Genomic DNA, 16,538 nt, shown 5'->3' on the forward strand with positions numbered 1-16,538 from the left:
ATTGCTTAGAAGGCAGCTGGGTGGCTCAGTGGATTGGGAGCCAGGCTTAGAGATGGGAGTGGGGGTAGATCTGGGTTCAAATTTGACTTCAGACACTTCCTAACTATGTGACCCCCCCCCCCCCCATTGCTTAGCCCTTATTGTTCTTCTGTCTTGGAAACAATGCAAGAATTGATCCTAAATTGAAGATCAGGGTTTAAAAAAAAACCAACATGGATATTACTTAACTAGACTTCTTTATTACAAATTATCTCAGAAGGGGAGGGAACAAGGTAAACAGTAAAAATGTTAATTTTTCTTAAAAGGCAGAACATTGGATTTGTCAGTCCCGGGGTTCGAATTCTTATTCTATCACTTCTGTGTAATCTTAGACAATAGTTTTTCCATCCTGAATCACCATTTCTTCATCTGTAGAATGAGTATTGGGGAGCTCCCTCCCAGCCCTTCCCCCTTCATCGTACCTGCCCCCCATCTATCCACCCATCCCACACGATTCTCCTCCCCCCCCCCAATCTCTCCAGAGACCCTCAGACCCAGGTCAGGGGAAGCCAAGATGTGGTTTGTAAGGAAATCTGCCCATCCAGCCCTCCTCTCCTAACACCATCTTGGTCCCTCTTTGGTCTGGACCTTTCTGGGGCACTCAGGTTGCGAATCCATCTGTTCCTTCTAAAAGGCAGCTTGCCTCCTACGACTTTCTGCCCACATTCAAGGTTCTCTGGGACTGACATCAATGCTGCTGTCTGCCAGCCAGCTCCCAGCCTTGTCCATCTCCCTGTCATCTCTCTCCTCCCAGGTCTCATTCATCTTCTCGGAGGGGAGGAAAGCACCAGGCCCAGACAGACAAATTGGTTGCAGGTCCTTTATTAAGACCAGGAGAGTCACACCCATTAACTGAGAACATTATGCCTCCCTTCCTCTCCCTCTCCCTCCCTCCCTCCCTCTCCCTCTCCCTCTCTCTCCCTCCCTCCCTCCTCTCTCTCTCCCTTCCCCCTTCTCTCTCTCTCTCTCTCTCTCTCTCTCTCTCTCTCTCTCTCTCTCTCTCTCTCTCTCTCTCTCTCTCTCTCTCTCTCTCTCTCTCTCTCTCTCTCTCTCTCTCTTGGATGTCTCCAACTCTTTCATCACCATCTGTCAAGCCTCCATCCCCAAGGAATGTGGGGGCCCTGGCTGTGACAGCCTTGGGGGAGAGCAAAGGAAGGAGTCCCGGGTTGAAGGGCTAATCAAGGGCAGACTGGAAGCCATTAGGGATCCAGATGGGGGGAAGAAGGGCTCCCCCTTCCCTCAGTCGTCTCTCCTCCCTCCAGCCCTTTCTTCTCCATGCCCAGTGGTCGATGCCTCCCAGAGAGGAAAGCAGAGAGGTGTAACGGCCAGGAAAGAGGGGCAGCAGGCCACTGCCAAGGGCTCCTTCAGAAGGCCAAGGAGAAAGCCAGAGTAAGAAGCGCCCCCTGACCTCCTCCCTCTGGTCTGCCATTAGGGAGTCTCAGTCAGATAAGGTGTCCCCAAACCCCAATCTAAGGCACTACTTGAACGCGAGCTAACTACGTGACCTCGGAGAGAAGCCGGCCAGCCAGCAGAGGGGTCTGACCGCCCCGGCCGCTCTAGCCCTGGAATCCAAGCTCCTTGTACTTGGCCGCCATGTCGTTGCGGAAAAGTTCCAGGGCCTTCCCCATGGCGGCCTGGGCATCCCCTCCAAAGTCTCCAGGATGTTTGCTCTGGATCACCTGGATGATGGCTTCTGAGATGAACTGCGGAGGGGGAGAGAGCAGGAAGCGGGGTCAGTGAGGCAGCAGGCCGGCCCTGGAGGGAGGAGGAGGGGGTCTTTGGGGGGGGGGATGAGTGGGGCCAACGGCTCCTATTCAAAATCTGGAGGGAGACCCAGAAGCGGGAGTGGGAAAGGGCCTCCAGCGTCTCAGATTTCACTCAGAACATATGGAACCAATTTGGAGCGGAGGAAATGGGAGGAGGTCTGGGCAGCAAAACCAGACAAGGGGGGCCATCAGCCCCCCGAAAAGGGCGAAGGCAGCATTTGTGCCAAGGGGGGGTTCAGGGCCCAGAAACCTGAGCTCCCACCTGGCCTCTCCCCTTCCTGGCTGGGTGACTCTGGACAAGCCACTTAAGCTTCTGTCCACCTCCGTTTTCTCTAGAAAATGAGGATTTTGATGGAGCCAGACCCGAGTCCCTGAGTCGTTCTAAGGATCACAGAGGTGAAGCCATCAGCCTTTACTCTAAATGATAGAAAGACCCCAGACCAGGACTCAGGAGCCTCGGGCCATGCCAGCCCCTCCCTTTGTCTCCCTCTGATTTTGCCATTTTTCTTTTGGATGGTGCCATTGAGGCAGAAACTCCCTCCCTCAATTCGGAGCTGTACTCTTTAGCACTAAGTAGTCCTAAAATGGAATTTCATCTTTGAGAGTTGCTGCAAGGGCTGTGAAGGATTGAGGGACTTGCCCAGGGTCACCCAGTCAGGGTGGGGCAGGGATGGGACTTGAACCCTGGGCTTCCTGATTCTGGGGCAGGTTTTATCATCCCTATTTTATAGATGAGGAAACTGGGGTCCAGAGAAGGACTGGGATAGCCCTTTCTGGGCGTTTTGAGGTTTGCACACCCAGTAAGGAGCTGGCTGAGGCTCAGAGTTTGGGAAGTGACTTGTCTGTCCTCATGGGGTGATTACATGTCTTGAGGCAGGGCTCGAAACCAAGGCCCACAGCCCCGAGCCCGGCCTGTTGGGCCAGATGCCTTTCCAAGGCCGACAGGGGCTCCTGGGAAGAACTTCTGGACAGAATGGGTAGAGGGGCAGAGTTCACCAAGGCTGTCCCTTCATTCAAAATTCAACAGCCCAAACAAAGCGTCTGGCTCCAGCCGGGAGAGGAGACGCTGCCAGGCACACACCAGCCTTCCCCTGGGCCCCTTGGGGGACAGTTCTTGTCTCCACAGTCCCTTTCATCTAGTCCAACAGGTTTGTAGCAATACAATACCTATCTGTCACCAGCTAAATGGCTTCTCCAGTGACCTCAGGAGACCAGTATCCATTACTGGGGTTGGCCAGGGCAAGAGCCTTATTGCCTCTCCTTTCTGAAGACTTCAGGTCTTTGGATTAAGAGCCCTATGGGGAGGGGGTGCAGCAAGATGGCTAAGTGGTTAGAGAGACAGGCCTGGTCAAGTCCCTTGACCTCCATTGCCTAGCCCTTACCATTCTTCTGCCTTATAAACAATACATAGTTTTGATCCTAAACAGAAGATAAGAGGAAAGGAAGGAAGGAAGGAAGGAAGGAAGGAAAAAAGAAGGAAGGAAGGAAGGAAGGAAGGAAGGAAGGAAGGAAGGAAGGAAGGAAGGAAGGAAGGAAGGAAGGAAGGAAGGAAAGAAGGAAGGAAGGAAGGAAGGAAGGAAAGAAGGAAGGAAAGAAGGAAGGAAGGAAGGAAGGAAGGAAGGAAGGAAGGAAGGAAGGAAGGAAGGAAGGAAGGAAGGAAGGAAGGAAGGAAGGAAGGAAGGAAGGAAGGAAGGAAGGAAGGAAGGAAGGAAGGAAGGAAGGAAGGAAGGAAGGAAGGAAGGAAAGAAGGAAGGAAGGAAGGAAGGAAGGAAGGAAGGAAGGAAGGAAGGAAGGAAGGAAGGAAGGAAGGAAGGAAGGAAGGAAGGAAGGAAAGAAGGAAGGAAGGAAGGAAGGAAGGAAGGAAGGAAGGAAGGAAGGAAAGAAGGAAGGAAGGAAGGAAGGAAGGAAGGAAGGAAGGAAGGAAAGAAGGAAGGAAGGAAGGAAGGAAGGAAGGAAGGAAGGAAGGAAGGAAGGAAGGAAGGAAGGAAAAAAGAAAGAAAGAAAAAAAGGAAAAAAGAAAGAAAGAAAGAACTCTAGCTAATCCTGCTCAACTGGACTTAAATATAGGCCAACTAAGAGTGTTGGAAAGGGAATATTGGTGTAAGCAATAGAGGTCCTGTGTTTGAAGAAAGTAAATGACTTAATGGCCTCATGCCTCAGTTTCCTCATCTGTAAAGTGAGGGAGGTTGAACTCAGTGGCCTCTAAAGCCCTTTTTGGTTCTTAGCCTATGACACTACAAAATTCTAGCTTTGTCATTTGCTACCTAGGGTAGCAACCTTGGGTAAGTAAATTGATTCTGTGATATAAAGGAATTGGTCTCAATTGAGCTTTAAGAGGAAGGAGCCCATTGGAAAAAACATCCAACCTGTGGTCAAAGAGACCGATTCTGAACATCAGCCATGTCTCATTCTCTTAGTTTCCTCACCTGCAAGTGAGGAGGTTGTTCTAATAAACCATAAGATCTTTTCCAACTTGAACTCAATGGTACCAACATTTGAAGCCCTTGGGTAAGCTTAGGCTGTGCCTTCACTCCCATAACCCTCCCCACACTGTTTCTCCATCCTTCCCAATGCACCCCAGCTTCTGACCTGCAGGAACTGGATGGATATTTTGTGCTTGGTGGCATGGGACTGGGCCAGAGGCTTCAGTTCTGCATCATGCTGGCCCTTCTTCTTGAGGATGTTCCCCAGGGCAGTGAGCACCGTGGCGCCATGTTTTTTAAGGTCTTCAGATGCCTTCATCTCATCCTCAGACTTGAGGTGCTTAAACTTGTCAAACTTCTCCAGGGTCTCAGGGTGGCCTTTAAAGAGTCTGGGAAGAGAAAGGGAGAGAGCCTCGGTGAGGCTTGGCTGAAGTCAGGGGAGGCTCAGAATCATTGGATTGAAAGAGCGCCATTTGGTGACATGGGATGTGGTTCAATGCTTAGCTCTGCTAGTCACTCTCTTTGTGACCTAGAGTAAGTTTACCTGTCTGGGCAGTCTCCTCCTCCAAGATCCAACTTCTGCTTTTGCAGATGAACAAACTGAAACCTCAAATTCAGCCTTACTAGCTATGTGACTCTGGGCAAGTTATTTTACCCTGTTTGCTTCAGTTTCTTCATCTGTAAAATGAGCTGGAAAAGAAAATGGTGAACTACTCTAGTACCTTCACCAGGAAAACCCCAAAGGGGTCCCAATGAGTTGGACACAACTGAAAAACAACTGAACAGCAACAGCACACAGACCAGGAGAAACAAGGGATTTGTCTATGATCACAACTAACAAATGGCAGAGAGGAAGTTCTTTTGACTTCAGTGACTTGCCCAGGGTCACACAGCTAGGAAGAGTCCGAGGCTGGATTTGAACTCATGAAAAAGAATCTTCCTAACTCCAAGCTCTGCACTGTATTCACTGGGCCACTGAACTGGAACCCAGATTCTCCCAAATCCAGACCTGGCTCTCTAGCCACTGTACTACCTAGGTGCCCCATACTTAATGGAATTGATGAGGCACTTTATAAATGTTTGTTGATTGTATTCATTTAGATTATACAAGCACTTATTTATCTCAGTCCACCTTTCTTCTTTCCCCCAAAGAATATAAGCTCCTTGAAGGCAGGGACTGTTCCTGTCTTTGTAGTGCCTGTGCCTAGCACAGTGCCTGGCACATAGGGGGAACTTAATAATTATTAATTCATGTGGCAGCCAGCTAGTGCAGTGGATAGAGCATTGGGTCTTAAGTCAGGAAGACCTGACTTCATATACTTACCAGCTAGCTATGTGATTCTGGGTGAGTCACTTAATCTCTGCCTCAGTTTCCTCATCTATAAAATGGGGGTAATAATAGCTCCTACTTCCCAACGTGGTGAGGATCAAATGAAATACTAATTGTAAAGTGCCTAGCACATTACCTGGTTGTGTAAATGTTAGTTATATATTAATTATAGTAATCATCGAAGGCATGAAAGTACTTCACAGCCCTGAGATCACCAGTGGCACATCAAGGGTTCTCACGCTTATCTTTGGGACTCTTCAATGCGATGCCCAAGTAGGTGTTTGGTGCCTAGAACAGAAGGACATGTCCTGTGTTGTTCCAGACAGTCCAGCAGACACCCAGATGGGTCTGACATTGAGTCCCTGTAAAGCCAGCCTGGAGTTTTATTGTCTTGGTGACTTGTTAACCAAACACCCAACAGGTATTTATTAAATGGCTACCAGGAGCCTGAAAGTGGGTCTAAGTCCAGAGCCCTCCCTGCACAGACGCCAGTCTGTCACTCTAGCCAGGAAAGCCACTTGTCTCACTCTCATCTCCCTTGGCATGTTGGGAGCTGTCCCTGGCTCTGTGGAGAGGAGGCGATGGGTCTTCAGGGCCATCTCCAGGCACTAGCTCAACCCTAGCCTTGGATAATAAAAGAAGAGGAGGGGGATGGAATTGGGGATATGGAAAGGCTTCAAGATTGAGGCTCAGTCCACTGCCGAGCTATACAGAGCTGGAACTAAAAATATTTTCACGTGGGGCGTGGGATGGTGGTGGCAGGGGTGGAGGGGATAGTCTGGCTCAAGGTGGTGCCATTCTAGAAATTAGTTCTAAGAAAGCAGGTGCCTTAGTGGCCAGACCCTGGAGGTAGCAGCTAAAGGCAGGGGAGGGATTTGAATCTAGAGCCAGCTGGTAAAAAGTGAGGGGACTGGAGGCTCACCTGGAGGAGGGAGCTCTCCCAGATGGCAATGCCCTGGGCAAAGATCCGGGTGCCAGTCCTAGTTATAGTTCAGAGTTGAGAATTGGCTTCATCTTTTGCATGCTGTTATTTACTATCAGTGGGAACTTGAGCCAGTTGTTGAGTCCTTTTGTTGACTTGGGTCCTTTATCTATCCAGTGGGGAATATAAGCCCATTAAGACATAAGTTCCTCCAAGGCAGGTCTATCATCTTGTCTTTCTATCTCCAGCATCTCGTACCATAGCTGGCACATAGGAGGTTCGTAGAAAGTCCTTATTGAATTGAATTCTTTTGGAGATGATACTTATGCCATTTAGTCCAAGAGATATCTGACCAAGGGCCCATTCTACACCTCCCATCTTGTCATTCATTCATTCCTTGTTCCAATTCTTGGTCTTTGGATCATAGGAGCCTTAGCATAGTGTTTGGGATATAGTAGGTGCTTAATAGTTGCTTGGTTATTGATTGGCAGATTTTTTTCTAAACCCTTACCTTCAGTCCTAGGTATCTGGTCCAAGGTAAAAGAGCAGTAAAGGCTAGATCATTGGGCTTAAGTGACTTGCCCAGAGTCACACAGCTAGGAAGTATCTGAGGACAGATTTGAACCCAGGTCCTCTGAACTCCACTGTGCTATCCAGCTGTCCCTATGGCTCTACTTTTTTTTTAACTGTTATCTTCCATCTTTGAATCCATACTCTGTATTGGTTCCAAGGCAGAAGAGTGGTCAGGGCTGGGCAATGGGGGTCAAGTGACTTGCCCAGCTAGAAAGGGTCTAAGGACACTTGAAGACAGCTCTCATGTTTTCTTCAGGCTCTGAAGACAGATTCGAACCCAAGAATTCTGCCTCACTCTCAATCCACCGAACCACCTAACTGCCCCGCCATTGCAATACTTTTAACATGGCGTCTTGGGAAAAGCCCTAGATCTGGATTTCAGATTCTGGGTCAACTGTTTATGATGTGTGCTCACTTGGGGGAAGTCTCTCTCCTCCTGGACTAGCCTACTTTCCTCTTCTGGAAAGAGATGCTTCGACTGGATGGCTCCTAAGGTCTCTCCCAGGACTTAATCCTGAAGAAAACATAGAGCTGTCTTCAAGCTTTTAAATGGCCGCCCTGCGCCAGCAGCATCCCATCGGCTGTGCTTGGCCCCAGAGGGCAGGACCAGATGGAAGCTGCCCAGTGGCAGATGTCCACTCCGTGTAAGGAAAAGCTTCTGAACTGTCCAGCATTCGAGCATTGTCTGCTGGCAAATCCATTCCTGACTAGAGCCGGATCCACATTGCCCCACTCCAGGGTCATTGTCCAGTTTCAGTCGCGTCTGACTCTTCCCGACCCATTCCGAGGGGGCTTCTCGGCCAAGATCCTGGAGGGGTTACCCTTTCCCTCTCCAACACAGGGCTCCGTTTCCGAGGTCAGGGAATATTTGTTTTTATTGATTGCTGTGCTCCCAGAATCTAGCAGTGACCAGCGGGTGTGTCTAGTTTTTTTCCTGGATACATGATTTCACTGATGTACGGAACCCAGAGCAAGGAAACTCCTTCAACTGCTCTACAGCCTAGAATGTCAAGACCTGTCCAGGTTGTGGACAGATAGGGACTTGAACCCATGCCTCTAACTCTGGTCTCACTTCCTTAGCCACACAGTAGGCGTTGATAACTGCTTATAGGAGGCATCAGTGAATGAATAAATGGGGATGTATCCTTGGGGAGATAACCCTTGGACTCAATGGCACGGAGGACCTGCATCTCAGTGCTTCTGGGATTCTATTATTAGACACCCACGTTCACAGTTATAATTAGGCACCAGGATACAAAGATACCCAATTATCATTTGAGCTGCACTGAGACAGCCACACAGCTATTGTTCATACACGTGTGCGTGCGCACACACACACACACACACACACATGCTCACACACACATACAATGTCAGAATCCTAAACATTTCTACATCTTCTCCTTTGGCACTAAGCCTCTGCCTCAGGCTAGGCAGGACCGCCCAGCGACTGTATCCTATGTTAGCTGATCCCAGTGGAGCCCCCATCCAAAGGCCACATGCGTCACTGCCTGCTTTCAGCCTGTACCTTTCACCCAAGGGTCTTGAGCTCATTACTAATATTATCAGGCAGCCACTATTCTTATCCTGCTCCTCAGACAGCGGGAGAAGCCAAAGCTTAAGGGGGAAGGAGCTGGGTCCAAAAATAATGGGACAAGAGCCCAGAGTACCTCCTGACTAGGGCAGGGTTAGACAGGACTGATCATTAGGAATCTTTATGGGTTTTCATCTGTTTTCAGGCATGCCTCCTGTTTCCCTTGGAAACACAAACCACAAAGGAGACAGAATCCAGGACCTAGAGGAGTCCTATTGCTCTCTCAGTCTTTCTCTCTTTGTCTTTCTCTATCCTTTGAGTGTGTGTGTCTCCCCACATCTCTGTCTCAGTTTCTCTCAGTGTCTATACTTCTTTCTTTTTCTCTATTTCTATCTATCCTTCCTAATGTCTCTCTCCCTCCTTCCTTCCTTCTCTCTATTTCTCTCTTCCTCCCTCCCTCCCTCCTTCTTTCTCATTTCTCTCCTGTCACTCTCTCCTCTCTCTCCCTTCCCTCTTTCTCTTTCTTCTCTCTCACTCCTTTCTCTCTTCTCTCTCTTTCATTTCTTTCTTTTCTTTCGCTTACTCATCTCTCTTTAGTCCCCCATCTCTCTTTCCTTCCCTACCTCTCTCCCTTTCTCTTTCTCTTTCATCTCTCTTCTATCTCATCTATCTTTCCTCTTTATCTTTCTTCTCTCTCTCTCTCTTTCTCTCCATCCCTCCTTCTCTCTCTTTCTCTCTCTCCCTCCCTCCTTCTTTCTCATTTCTCTCCTGTCACTCTCCTCTCTCCCTTCCCTCTTTCTCTCTCCTCTCTCACTCCTTTCTCTCTTCTCTTTCATTTCTTTCTTTTCTCTCGCTTGCTCATCTCTCTTTAGTCCCCCATCTCTCTTTCCTTCCCTACATCTCTCCCTTTCTTTCATCTCTCTTCTATCTCATCTATCTTTCCTCTTTATCTTTCTTCTCTCTCTCTCTTTCTCTCCATCCCTCCTTCTCTCTCTTTCTCTCTCTCCCTCCCTCCTTCTTTCTCATTTCTCTCCTGTCACTCTCCTCTCTCCCTTCCCTCTTTCTCTCTCCTCTCTCACTCCTTTCTCTCTTCTCTTTCATTTCTTTCTTTTCTCTCGCTTGCTCATCTCTCTTTAGTCCCCCATCTCTCTTTCCTTCCCTACCTCTCTCCCTTTCTTTCATCTCTCTTCTATCTCATCTATCTTTCCTCTTTATCTTGGACCAAACACAAGCTCCCCCTCTCTGAGTCTCCATTTCCTAACTGGACAAAGGAAAGGGCTGGATGATCTCAAAGGTGAAAGGATCTCACAGCCCATTTCCTATGATATTTGGCAGGAGCCCCCCCACCCCCAGTTTCTGGATGTTTCTAAGGTCCCTTTCAGTCCTTCCATTTCAGGTCTCCTCCTTTTCATCCTCAGGCAGCCCCTCACCCCGGGAAAGGCCTAAGCCTATTTTTGGCAGTGCCTTGGGAGGCCCTCCCTCCTCAGCACCTGCTTTCCGGCCTGCTGAATGATCCCTGCCTAAGCAGCTGCCCCCTTTTTGTCCCTCGCCCCACAGTTGGTGTCTCCGTCATCCCAAGGTAACATGAGGCTAGTGTGGCCCATGGGCCATGGACCTGGGAGGGCACTGGCTGGGCTGGATGGGAGCCTCTAGAAGGAGCAGAATCCAGTCATCCTCATCTCTGCAGATGGGCAGAAGGAATTGCAAAGAGTTTTTCAATCCTGAATCATTTTCTCTGTTATTTACCTCACTGTCTCCCTGCTAGCTGGCAAGCTAGTCCTCTTGACAAGCCCGTGTGGGGGAGTCAGCTTCCCAGACACCATGAAACAAAGACAGATGAGGCAGGAGGCAGCAGAGAGATGTCCCACCCCACTCCCCATCCCCAAGAAGTTCCCGGGCTTCCACAGATACAGGAAAGAAATCCCTTCAAGAGATCCAGTGGAAACAAAACATGATTCAGCTTCCTTGCCCAGAAAATGGGAGAGATGAATTAGGTAGCCTTGGAGGGCCCTTCTAGCTCTCTACCTCTGATTTCTGTGTGGCCTTGGATAAGTCATTTCCTCTCTCTGGGCCTCAGTCTCCTCCTCTATAAAATAGGGGGCTGCATTCAGTCCCTTCTAGCTTTAAATCTGGAGGTAGGGCTAGGAGGCGAAGATGGACACTGGATGGGGAAGAAGGTTTCTTCCCACCACTTTGCTGAGTGACCTTGGACAAGTAACTTAACTTGCCTGGGCCTCCCCTACAAAAAAGAGGAGGTTGAACTAAATAACTGAGATCCCTCTGAGCTAGTCATGATCAATACTATAATAATGGTAATATTAAAATACTATTAGAGAATCATCCTCATCATAGCTGATCTCGATCATCCAAAGTGCTTTCTATTCATTATATCCTAAGAGCCTCTCAACAGCCCCTGTGAGATAAGCTAGGTTCTAGGACCAGCTTTTATATTCTCACTGTATGGCCCTGGATCAGTCATTTTCCTTCTCCAGGTCCCAATTTCCTTATATCTAACATAAAGCTGACTCAGACTAATTGATCTCTGAGGTTGTCCCCAAATTCCCAGTTCTGTGGTTTTAGGACCTTATTTATGCCTTTTATCAAGCACTTTAAAATACTCCCCCCATGGTAGTCAACTCGTGTTTCAAGTGAGAACTGAGGCAAGCGAAGGGCAAATGGAGACGTAGACATGTGGTTTAGTGGGAGGATGCCTGGATTTGGAGTCTGATGATTCTCTTGCTTACTTACTCCCTGTCTGACCAAGGGCAGGAGAGTCCAGCCAGATCTGCATCCCACCCCCCAAAAAGGAGTAGCTCAAAGACCCCCCCACACACACACAAATACCCCTGCCTGTGTCTTAGCTGTGTGTCTCTGGGCGAGCCGCTCACCCTCTCTGAGTTCCTTCTCTGGAAAATAAGGGAATTGGATAGGCTGGCTACTGAGATCTAGATCTAAACCTGATTCTAAAATTGGTAACTGGAGAGGGTCTAACATCTGGGTTCTTTGATCTTTGATCTGTCCAAGGTCCCAAAGGAAGAACGGTGGCAGCCATAGTAGGCTATTGTCAAGGGTCCACTGAACCATCCTCCTCTCCATCTCAGCCCCTGAGAAGCACCCGGCCACCCCCAAAGCAAGGACACCCTTGAACTGAATTCCTTGAGACACAGACAGAGGCTGAGAGAAAGAGACAGAGCAGCATTCCTCAGGAGTCTGTCGCCATTAGAACCTGAGACACGGAACAGACAAATGGTACCCCAAGGACTGGGCAGCCTTCCAGAGCTCGTCCTCTCCTGGGCATTCCATGCGCCCTAAGACCTTTGGAAAGCCTTCTGCCTCTTAGGTCCAAATGATTCTGAGGAGGATGGGAAGGTTTCCCAGAAGCCCCAGGACCCCGGGCGTCCTCCCGGACAGCACAGACTCTTCCCGCAAGGGGAGGAGAGTCCAGCCAGATCTGTATCCTGTCACCCAGACCGGAGTCGCCCAAAGAGCCCCCCTACACCCACCCAGGCACCCACGCACCCCTCGACACACACCATCACCCGACACCGGACAGGCAGCCACTATCCGCTCTAGAAGGGAACTTGGAACATAAATGTAGATGTCGGGGGAGCTTTGGACTAGAATCCCAGGTCATGGATGATCCCCAGCACAGGTCATGTCAGCCCTGGGAGGAATGGTAGGACGGAGATGGGAGCTAGAAGGGATTAGAGCAGAGGATGCCAGAGGGAGGCACCTTAGGACAGAGAACGTCCGAGCGAAGTCTCTGGACGCAGAATGTCAGAACTAGAAGGACAGAGTAGCCAGTTAGTCCAATGCCCTGATGTCTCAGAGGAGAGAACTGAGCTGTGGAAAGGGGGGACCATCCTGAGTTCCAGGAGGGCAAGTTTCATTCAGTGCTGGAGACGGAGGGTGGCCCTCTCTTTAGCTGAGTCACTAGGTCTGGCTCCCCCTGCGCAAGAGGACTCTCCGGGGTTTCCTGCTCTGACTCCCCGGCTCCCCAAAGTCTGGGAATGAGAAAATCTCCTATTTTCTGAAGGTCTCGGCTCATTCTCCCCAGTCCCAGGTCCACCGCAATCTGGCCACCCAGCCTCCTTTCAGGGAAGCACCCAGATGGGGAGGGAAGGGTGGAAATGCAGAGAAATGCAGGAGAATATTTGGCCAACGTGGAAAGGGGAGAAACATGCGTTTCCATCTGTGACAAGATCCAGGGCTCCTCTATCTGGGTCTGGAAGGGACTTGGAGGCCCCTCATTTTACAGAGGAGGAAACTGAGGCCTGGAGAGCAGACCTGACTTGCCCAAGGTCACACAGGTAATAAGGGCTGGGACTCCTGGCACCAAACCTACGGATTAATTCTTGGTCCCCCTGTATCCTGGAGTAAGAAAATGTCAGTGATGTGCTTAAGCCGGGAATGGATGTCTGATTACTATCCTTGGGCATAAGGTGGAACGTTTCCTAGGATCTTCAAGCCAGGAAGGACCTTGCAGCACCTACCAACACCCTCATTATCCAGATGGGGGAACCAAGCCCAACGGACCAGGACACACAGTAAGTTAGGGGTGGAACCAGGTTAGCTGTTTTTCAATCAATAAGTTCTCTCTTACTCTGGGGTGGCCCAGGAGGGGAAGGCACTAGGCTTGTAGCCAAAGGTCTCAGTTCCCTTCTCTGACCTATACTGCCTGGATAATCTTAAGGCAAATCACTTGCCCTCTGGGAATCTCATTTTCCCCATCTATAAAATGGGGGTGGTAGTTTGGATTAAATGACCTCTAAAGAACTGGTGGTCAGGAAGACCTGAATTCAAATCCTGTCTCCTACACTTACTAGCTGAATGACCTAGGACAAGTCACTTAACTTCTGTCTGCCTCACTTTCCTCATCTGTAAAACGAAGGGGTTGGGCTAGATGGCTTCTGGGGTTCCTTCAAGCTCTAGATCTAGGATCCTGTGATTGCTTCCAGCTCTGAATAGAAGGGATACATGTGCCTTTTCCAAGAGGCATATCACACATATCCTATTTATTTATATTGAATTGCAGCCATATGGTGTGAGCTATAATGGATGCCTCAGGAAAACATATATACCAATTTCAACTAATGAAGAGGAAATAGACCGTTCCGACATGCCCTGATGATGGTGTTAATAACCGCCGGGTCTGACAAGCTTCCGTGGTGCCACCTGAGTGGTTGTGAAGGATTAGAAGCTTTCCCACCCAGGACTTGTTCTGGAAGGAGAGAAGGGAAGGGAAGCGTATGTGGTCCCAGCTGCAGATTAGCAAAGACCACAGACAAGTGAAGACCGAGCAGGAAGCATCTCTGCCATTATGATGGAAGTAACTGGGGGGAAAGTCTCATACTCTCCCTTTACAGAAGGAGAAACTGAGGCCCAGTGAGCGACCCAGGAATCTGGAAACCAACTTACAGAGGGCTGAGGGCGCTGTCAGCTTTTTGAGGGGCTTCCCAGTTGCCCTGTGTGTCATCATACCTTTTCAAGCTTGGGTCCTTGGGAGGGTCTGGCTTGTATCCTTTCTTCTGGATAGGCTTCATGCACGTCTAGAGTGCAATGGCTGGGGAGCTAGGACTCCTGGGTACGGTCCCCAGTCTTGCCTATGAATTTTTGACATATCAAAATGGAAAGCATTCCAGCCAGACCTGTGTTCAAGTGCTGGCTCTTCCAGACTTTCTGGGTGATTTGGGACTGGCTGATTCCTTTCTCTGGGTCTCTGTTTTTTTCCATCTGTTAAATGGAGTTGGATTAAATGAACGTGAAGGTCTCTAAAGACCCTGGATTTGGAGTCAGAGGAGGAGCATTCGAATTCAAGCTCTTCTACTTAATAGCTGCACGGCTTAGGCAAGGCACTAACCTCTCTGGTCTTTCATTTCCTCAATCTGCCCCAGTGGGGAGGGGGCTGCACTAGGGGCTTTCTAGGGCTCCTTCCAGCTTGACTCCATCAGCCTTTGACCCTCCAAGCCTGCCCTCCTCCTGCTCCTGCTCACCAATGCTTGACCCAATGGCACAGAAGGAAAGGGGGGCTCTGAGACCCTCATGCAAAGAGGGGGGGCGAGATCAATGGCCTTTTACCTGATCAGCACCTCCTGCCCATGGCCGGGGATATCCGCCTCCACCTTCCCCCAAGCGTTCAGCACCAGTTGCCATTCTCCATCACTGAGACCCATGGCGCTGCCCAAAGAAGATGAGCAAGAGTGTCAGTTGTGCCCAAGTCTCGAGTTGGGTTTGGAAGCAGCCCCAGCCTGCCAGGGGCCTTTATACCCTCCCCTGGGTCCTGGCCACTCCTAGCGATTGACAGCCCCAGCCTTGCGCTCTCGGTCATCCCAGTCTGGGTTCTAATCTCTTTCTTTCTTGCTCACATGGAAGTTATTTTGGGTCAGGTGCCATTGTGGGCCTGCCCGGAGCTCAGGCCACCAGCTGGGGGAGGGGGCAGCGAGCCTGGGGCTTGCCCCCTCCCGAGGCAGACCGAAAGGGCACTGGCCGGCCCCTTGCCAGAAGCCTGTAACTCAACGCCCTCCTCCTGCCGGGGGACTAGAAAAGGCCCCCAGCAGGCCTCCAAGCTTGGGATTCCAACTTCTTGGCCCTGACTTTGGGGCCACAAGACCTGCTTACCTTATTTAGAACCTCTTTCCTGACCTTCCCGAAGCCATCCCAGAGCTCCGAAGGGGAGAGGGGGAGAGGGGGAGGGACACCGCTGCCCCTCCCCTTCCCTTCCCTCCGCTCCCCTCACTCACATTCCAGAAATGTTGGCTGAGCACCTACTACGTGCGGGCAAGACTTCTTGGCATCATACAATAAATACATCTTAGAATCAAAGATCGATGTGGAAGGGACGTCGGAGGTCATCTCATCTGGTCCAACCCCTTCCCTCGTTTTACAAGGAAGGAAACTGAGGCAAAAAGAGGAAAAATGCCCAGGGTACCCCGGGTGAGAAAAAAGAGCAAATTCAAGGGTCTCCACAGTGCCACATGCCACCCCGACACCCCCAGAGACTAAGGAAGCAGTTGGGGACCCATCAACAATCATTTAAGTGCCTCCTGCAGCTAAGCGCTGGATGGGACTCTAAGCCCAGGCAAGTCACTTAACTTCAGCCTCAGCTTCCTCATCTGTAAAATGGGGGGTAATAATCGTGCTTCCCCAGACAGGGCTGGCAGGAGGGTCAAACAGGATTGATTATACAGGCAAAGCGATGGGAAGACCTTGTAGCACTCCTCAAAATGGAAACTATTCTCACTCTTACCCTGGTTCAAGGAGTTAAGTCAGGCATGCATTAAATGCTTATTGTGTGCCAAGCACTGTGTGAGACCCTGAAGCTACAAAAGCTACAGTCACTGCACTCAAGGAACTCAGTCTAATGAGGAAGGCCTGGGTTCAAATCGTGTCTCTGCCATTTACCAGGAGTTTGGCCTTGAGCAAATCCCTAAAACCTCCCTGGCTCTGCGAGTCTCTGAGCTCTCTGAGGAGCCTCCAGCTTTGTCTGAGTCCTATATTTATCTCAGTGTGCGCTGTGTCCCCATCGCCCTGGAGAAGGGTAACTGGATGAGGCCAAGACAGCTGGTAATAAAATGGAGGAACCTAAGAGTGAGAGGGGCAGGGAGCTGGGAGTGAAGCAAGCGGGGCCAGCAGCCACACAAAATGGCGGGCCTCCCTGGAAATTCACCAATCACAAGGACGGAGCCTCAAGACCCAGGCTTCTCCGGGATGGGACTTTGGAAGTGACTGGGTCCTCCATTGTACAGATAAGGAAACTGAGTCTCAGAACCATTTGGTGGTGAAGAGGGGTCTCAGAGGTCATCCCGTTCAATACCCAAACCCAGAGATTTGGGGGATGAAGAAACGGCTAGAGAGTGATGGGGTCCTCTGGCCATTCAGATGGGGAAGGGACCGCAGAGCTTACTGATTTCACTTTCTGGCACTGTTTCCTAAGGATGGCCTCAAAGACCCC

General features: G+C 50.0%; 1 protein-coding gene across 1 annotated transcript; it reads right to left on the reverse strand.

Annotated features, from left to right (window-relative positions):
- Positions 1-219: 219 nt before the first annotated feature.
- MB (myoglobin) lies at positions 220-14,902 on the reverse strand. The gene is made up of 3 exons (XM_056798872.1): positions 14,666-14,902; positions 4,395-4,617; positions 220-1,742 (listed from the first exon to the last, which is right to left on the reverse strand). The coding sequence occupies exons 1-3, from the start codon at positions 14,758-14,760 to the stop codon at positions 1,596-1,598; spliced, it is 465 nt and encodes a 154-aa protein (XP_056654850.1). The 5' UTR covers positions 14,761-14,902; the 3' UTR covers positions 220-1,595.
- Positions 14,903-16,538: the final 1,636 nt, after the last annotated feature.

The sequence above is a fragment of the Monodelphis domestica genome, chromosome 5 (assembly GCF_027887165.1).
Source record: "Monodelphis domestica isolate mMonDom1 chromosome 5, mMonDom1.pri, whole genome shotgun sequence".
NCBI lineage: Eukaryota > Metazoa > Chordata > Mammalia > Didelphimorphia > Didelphidae > Monodelphis > Monodelphis domestica.